This window comes from Aptenodytes forsteri, unplaced genomic scaffold (assembly GCF_000699145.1).
Source record: "Aptenodytes forsteri isolate BGI_AS27 unplaced genomic scaffold, ASM69914v1 Scaffold257, whole genome shotgun sequence".
In the NCBI taxonomy this organism is placed as follows: domain Eukaryota; kingdom Metazoa; phylum Chordata; class Aves; order Sphenisciformes; family Spheniscidae; genus Aptenodytes; species Aptenodytes forsteri.
In genome coordinates this window covers 1,875,538-1,882,811 of record NW_008795194.1, presented here as the reverse complement: position 1 = coordinate 1,882,811, position 7,274 = coordinate 1,875,538, and the positions used below count along the sequence as shown (strand labels likewise).

General features: G+C 40.9%; 1 protein-coding gene across 1 annotated transcript; it reads right to left on the bottom strand.

The window, feature by feature from the left end:
- Window positions 1-288: 288 nt before the first annotated feature.
- Window positions 289-6,376, bottom strand: CDCA7 (cell division cycle associated 7). Its single transcript, XM_009278584.2, has 9 exons — window positions 6,253-6,376; window positions 5,681-5,791; window positions 3,942-4,193; window positions 3,444-3,521; window positions 2,504-2,692; window positions 1,938-2,078; window positions 1,347-1,496; window positions 629-765; window positions 289-319 (listed from the first exon to the last, which is right to left on the bottom strand). Exons 1-9 carry the CDS (start codon window positions 6,316-6,318, stop codon window positions 289-291), a joined length of 1,155 nt encoding a protein of 384 aa, XP_009276859.1. The 5' UTR covers window positions 6,319-6,376.
- Window positions 6,377-7,274: the final 898 nt, after the last annotated feature.

Sequence of the window (7,274 nt, the reverse complement as noted above, 5' to 3'; positions counted from 1 at the left end):
TGTGGTGGGGGGGGGGGGGGGGGGAGTTATCGGCATGAAAGCAATGACTGATGCTATCTGATTTGCAAAGTTGTTTAAAAAGAAAACAATGGCCTGTGGGCAAAGACCTTCATTAAACAGTTTTCCCAAGTATGATTTGCACTGAGATAAGTGAAAGTTCTTTATCCTTTTTTACCCAAAAGGGGAGGGAAGGAAGGCACTGGCTTTGTAATCTCATTTGATTAAACAATTCACTGTAGGCAATAATGTGACATTGGTCAAAGAGTACATTTAAAGGCAGTCACAGCTTCAGTCTTCCATTCCAAGTTCTTGTTTCAGACTGAAAGACAAGTAGAAACATGAGTTAGCTTGTAGCAAAACAGTGTTTGGAAACTCTTTAGACAAATTAGTGGGAGCCCTGACAATAAACACAGCTGAAGTTGAGAGCCAAAAGACAGAGTGGATGTACCGCTTGTTTTGGGTAAGAACCAACATGTCAGAAAAATCACATGGCAAAATCTGATTCTAAAGGCAACATGGACTGATCTTGAGATTTACCTGACAAATTGGGATGTGGAGAGCTCTCCTCTCCCAGTTTTGAGCTGCTTATCCCACTTAGAGCAGAGCCATGCCATTGACACAAACTTACCTTTTCAAGTACGCATGGACATTGTCATAGCCATGGTACTTGGCCAGATAGACCAGGACACCTGTAGCACATCGGCCATCTCGCTGTCTGCAGAAGCTACAGTTGCAGATTCCACGACACGGTGGGCACCTCCAGGTCTAGACAAAAGACAGACAACAAGCCTTTTTAACTGAACTGGAATGCCAGACATTATTCACACCCGCAACTTAAAAGAGGACCCTGCTCCGCACTGACTTCTGCGGTGAACATCAGCGCTGCAGAATTTGTCTAAACCAGTGCAAGAGTACAAACTCTTCAGTCTGTAAGGGATTACATTCTCCTTTGCCTGCCTTGCACATAACCATAGGAAGCATTCCACTCTGCTCAACTCCTGCACCATTTCCACAACAGCAGCACTTTGTCCACAACACAGTTCCTTTCCATAGGGCATTAAGCACTAACACAAGGCAAAAGAGAACACTATTCTGATGCTCAAATATATTTTGGCAGCTGCTCTGCTCTTGTAGTTTACTCCTGCAAATAAAGCTACAGAAGTAGTAACTACAATGAGTTCTACACAACACAAGGTTCCGCGATTCAGTTTGAATCAAACCAGGACTGCATTATGTACTACAGCACTGTAAGCAGTTCCCCTGCTAAAACTCTTTCGCTATGAGTAACCAATGCACCTCTCTGCTCAAGCTAAACACAATAAAGCCAATACTCAATATTGTCTTACCGGATCCAACAATGCCGTTCTGACATCTTCCCCATACCTATTGCGGAGGCATGGCCCACAGAATTGGCCCCGTACTCCTACGCAATCAGGGTTACGACAATTTGTCTTGGTGTCTGTGGTTTTCTGGCGACACTGATGACAGGTGGATCCCTAGAACACAGGGAAAGTAGTTCAGGAAACAAGACATTAAAGATGGCTCTTTAGTTAGGGGAATAGAGCATTTAACAAGCAATCTCTTTGGCAGCTAGCAGTACTTATCCTGAAACAGAAAGCCACCTTACAAGTCTGAACCAAGACTGTTTTAACAATGCATCTTCAGTGTCTGTTAATCATTTTCCTCAGCTGGTATCACCTAGGTACTACAGTTGTTCCAGGGTGAAAGCAAGCTAACTGGCTTGGTAAAAGCCATTCTACAAATTCAGGGAAAGGTAAGAGATGACATTTCAAGATCTCAGGCATACTTCTCCCAAAAATCACATCCTTCCCCTCAGTGAGAGGAAGTCCGCTCTATTTGATGCTAAACTACAAGCAGGGAATAACAAGAAAATGACTTCACAAAATATGCATTTCATGAAGTTGGAATATACTTACCATGGCCCTGTTATATACTTTATCTCTTGCAGATCCACAAATATTATTCAGCTCTTCCACTGTTATCTCCTCAACTGGGCGCACAATGTGTGGAAAAGCCATGGCACCACGGTGACCCCTCCTGGGAGTTCGGGCTTCATGCTAAATAGTGAAGACAATACTTTTAGTATTAGTTTCAGCAAAAACTCTACATAAACAAGGTGGGAATCTTTGAAGTAAAGTCTCAAATACTCATCATATATTTAAACAAGAGATTATAGATCTTTGCAAAGACATATGATATGGATGCAGCTTTAGCACCTTCACTTGATCTGTCACACCTTCAGGGTGCAGAAATGCTACTGGATCTTGCTTAATTCCTGCTGGAGTGCAAAAGGAAGTGATTTTTCAAGGATAAGGCGGGGGGAAATGGAGAACACATACAACATGCTATTTTCTGTACTTCTTCCCAGGCCATGGCATACTCATAATTTTGATCAACTCTGTATGAATTGTTATTTTCCTGAAGGGATGCAAAACCACCTTCGTGATCAACCTGCAACAGAAGAACTATAACCTTAGCATACCTCCAGGTATTCATCAGACATCTTTCTTCTTCTCACTAAGATGTACCGGTCATCATCTTCCTCTTCTGGTAAAGGAGTAGGAGGACCTTCAATCAGGGACCTGGATCTTGTGTGAGGCCGAGAACTTCGGTCTGGGTTCCTCCTCAAAGCACTTCTGGGCAATGAACGTCTTGGAAGTCGCTTTGGTCCCTGGTAAAGTTTAAAAGCCCCTAATGAAACAGCGAAAACCCAGACAGCTCCTGTCCCTACTATGAATTCCTCCCCCAAAAGATATGCCTTCCTTCTGTCTTTCCCAAAGATGAAGTCTCCCCTCCCGTCACAAATCAGAAAACACAAGGTAAAAACATCCTAGGCAAATTCATCTTGGGCATTCTGCTAGCTGCAGAGAAATAGTCAAAAGCATGTTTGTGTCCGTGCAGGTATAAGATAATTAATTCCCCCATGGAGCAGCAGAACCCACGTCTATGAGGAGTTACGACTTTTAGTGTTGTTCCCATCTTCACACAGCTTACAGGTAAATTAGCAGTGAAATTCATTACACTGACGATTCACAACCCAACCTTTAAGGACCTAGTTAGGCCAAATGTCAGGATTTTTTTCAAGGCTCCAAACTCACAAAATATTCAGGCTTGAGCTTCAAAGTCTGAGCTGCCCCCCTTATCTTCAGCCTTTGTATAAATACACATTTACACAGCACCTTGTTTGGTTTTATTGGCCTGTGGAGACACCTAACCTTTATGAATTAATCTGTTCTGCTTTATACAGTGGCAAATCAAAAGAGAACTGCACAATGAGGATGCCTGTTTTAGGAAGCAATAAAATTCTGAACTGGACTTTGATTTACATGGTTTATTAAGTTTTTTAACTGAGAGTTCCATTTTGTAGCGTCAGAATTTGACTCTCAGAAATCTGAAGGCAAATATAGTAAGTTTATACTTACATGACTGACAGTTGGTAATGACTTTGTCCCACCAAAGATACCAGAAACATTTTGCAACTCAGCCATTAGTTTTGCAAGCTAACAAGGGAAAGAAAAAGGAAGCAGAGCCTTAAAAGGGTGTTTATGTGCTATTACAGACTATTAGATTAGGGCAATTGGTTAGAGCAATTGGTTAGAAGTACAATTACTTATAGGAAATGCAGTCACTCTTCAACTTTTTACTTTTATGTCTTATTTATGTTCTAGTGACTGCAAGTAATTTGAAAGTGCCCAAAATTAATATGTTGAAGCCCTATTCTTTAGGCTTGCAGCCTATGGATTTTCACATGCCGGTGGACATAAAGTATCAGATTTAAACATTAGGAATGTAAATTCTTCTTAATGCATTCACATAATTCCCATTAGAGTTAACCTGAAGAACCAAAGAGATCCCCTAAGAGTCAAGGGAGGAGAGGGGGGGAAGAAGGTGGGGCCCCCAGGGAGGCACTGAGTACTTGCCATTGCTTTGTTTTCCTTTATGTTCAAAGCTCTTTTTTCTAAAAACATGGCACCCTTTTCTTCAGAGTCAGAGTCTGAATCTGGAGCAGGCATCAGCTTTTCAGGAAGATGTTCCATCTCACCCTTCCTCCTCTCTGATCTTCGAGGTGGAAACTTCATGGCTACTTTTAGAGGAATAGGGCATTTTTGCCTTCTCTGAGCTACCTCACTTTCAGCACTTGTATCATTCTCCTCTGAATCCGATTCCAATTTCTGTTAACAAACCAGAATGGAAGCATATAAACCCAAGTGAGTTGCTCTGCAATTAAATACAGTTCGACGATATTTTGTTTGGGGGTGGTTAAAGAGGCTATCTGGCTGAAATCAAGAAATCTAAATTTCCAGTCAGGAGAAGAGGGCAGGAGGAGAGGGGGGCACAGGGATAAAAAAACTCTCAGGGAGAGCCACACTGTACTGCCGCAACACCTCAGAAAAAGCAGCTTGGTTTCAGTTGCAGCAGTCTTAGCTGTCACTTGCAGGTCTAATAGCAAAGATAGTTTGTGTGTGTGAGAAGGAGAATTGCCTTTAAAAGGCTTGATTTTGCAACATGCTGTATTTGGCTGTAAAAAAAGCCACTACAAAGTTTTCAGCACAGGGTCAAACCCGTTTGTAAGCTGTCAAGAACAGCCATCTCACGCTATCAACAATAGCAAGTGAAAACTTCCTTCTACAGCCAGTCAATGAAATAATTATGAATAAAATCCCAATATTTTCTTATCTTTGAATTCTGATGCCTTGCTTACAACTTTTGCAAGAACCAAGGGTTCAGTGAGGACAGAAATTAATTTCTTTAGTTAAAAGCCCATTTTGCAATAGGCTTTGACTTTTAGGTTTAGACTCAATAAGACAGTCTTATTTTGGTCGTAGGTAACAACAGGCTTCCTGCTTCATATGCATAGACCATCAGTCTCAGATGGCAATCCTTCTTTGCACAGGGTTTTTATTAAACCAGGTGTGTGGTTCTGGTTGCCCATTATGTGTAGTTGTTGGTTCCTTTTTCTTACATATCTATTCCAGCTTTGTCTCCTACTTACTCTCTTTACTGTTGTGTATTATTTAACTCAGACACATCCTCTTCCAACCAGACGTTATTCTTTTCTAGTCATTCCTCGGCATGTTCTGAAGTTATGACAAACCTATTTTATGCCAAACACAGTACTACTTCTGTCTTCTCTACTAAATACCAACTGTTGGTCTTTTTAAGCAGTAAGACTGCTCTTGCACTGATGTCAAGGAAAAGCAGGAAGGTGTATTTCACCACCTATCACAATTTCTCTACTGCTAAAGAAGTACAGCATTTCCTGCTACGCTGTCAGCAGCAGATCTGACTGCGTGTCAATATATACAGAATTTTTTCTCAGGTTTGCTGGAGTCCATGGGCTAGCATAACATTTCACATTGAGGAAACCAGAAGTGTTAGAGTCTAACAGAGTAACATCTAGCAAGAACAGTTTTAAGAGGTATTGTATTTCAAAATCCATATGGCAGATTTTATTCTGAACTTGCAAAGCTCGGGAGCTTGGGGGCTTTTTACGCAGACGAAAATGAAACTATGGGTACTTAGACTGTACATTGAATTCAATAAAGTGATACTTCTTTCTGACAACATTTGACTTTCAAGCTGAAGTTGCCATTATTTTTCAGTTAAGAATGTGTAAGAATTTAAATTTAAAATTGCAAAATAAAATCAACTGTCTTACCAATGCATCTTGAATCTCATTTTCTGAAAAGCCACAGAAGGATTCATCATCAGAGGCTTCATGAAAGATTTTTGCCAGTTCTTCTCTAATATCTGACCTAAACTTGCATTTCTGTGAAGAATAAAATATCCTTTAACTGAAGTTGTACAGAATGATTCACATCTGTGAAGAATAAAATATCCTTTAACTGAAGTTGTACAGAAAATGATTCACATTTACAAGTGCAGTATAAGCAAATAGCTTTTTTAATAAAGAAAAAAAATAGTTCAGGCATTTAACAAGGGTTTTCAGAACCGCAGTTGCAAATTATCAGGCATGTTAGGTTAGGTGACATTTCAAAGGCTAGAATAAATAGCTAATCTGTTTCCAACAATTACCACCTAGAAGCACAAGTGAAGAGTGAAATGAAATTACAACATATAGCATAGATTTATAACTACTATACAAAAACATAAGCAGAGCAAGCAGTTTTAATAGTGCACAAAACATTTACTAGCTTTACCAGCTTTACATTTTTGCAAGCTTTACTAGCACTGCACATTCAGTTTTATTTGTTCTTGTGTTGTACTTACTGTGTTTGCAAAATTATCAGAACCAAAACTGTCACAACTGTCATCGGAGGATGAGGATGTTTCCATGGGAATCAGTTTCGTATTTCGGAATGCTGTGAAGTTTCTCCTTCCTGAACAACCTCGGCGCTGCAAAAGGACAATGGCAACACCGTTAATAAAAGAGACCTACTGTAGCATGCTAGCTTCTAAGAACATCCTTAAATTGAAATTTAGGAGGTTTGAACGTTTTAGGATGTTTAATAGTCTTGAATACAAGTCAGCAGAATTATCATCAGCTTTGAAATAATTCCCAAAGTTAGAAACAGGAATAGTTTCTGCTCTGATACATTTCCCATCATTGTTATAGATAAGTTTTGTTCGGTATTTAGAAACACTTCTTTTATGCAAACCGCCAACTGGAAATATACACAAAAATCATATCTTTCCCCACTCATTATAGACGATGCTGGAAAAAAGTACAAGTACACAAATAGTACCTAGAGGCAAACACTAAAAACACTGCAGCTGTTAAGAAAGGGACTAAGGATCATACCCACATAGAAGAGGAGCTTTGAAACAACTGTTCTGGACACAGCAGCTTGCCATTTTGTTTCGATTTTATTACCAGGTTGAAATACCTTTTTTGATGGGCTTCAGGTTTTCATTTCCCAGGGGATGTTTCTACTGGCAATGACCCATTTTACCTCCCCAGGGTCGCGGCGACCTGAAGGCCAAGCCTGCTGCACCCACACTTAGATGCTGCCCACGTCAAGCACTCTATAATCGTTACCAGTTCACAGGCCCAGCCGACTGGGCCAAATATTTTCTAAATACGGTTTAAACAGTAACTAGCCAGAGCAACTTAAAGACCTCCGTCCTCTCCCCAGCACCGTTCAGCATACTGCTTTTCGCTGGAGCGGCACCGCAGCACTCCTGAGGCTTGCCCGCGCTTCACAGTTTTGCTGGTGCTGACAAGGAACAGAAAAGCTTCCCGGCCCGGCCCGGCTGCGGCCCCAGACACAAAAAGGGCTGGTTCTGGCGTC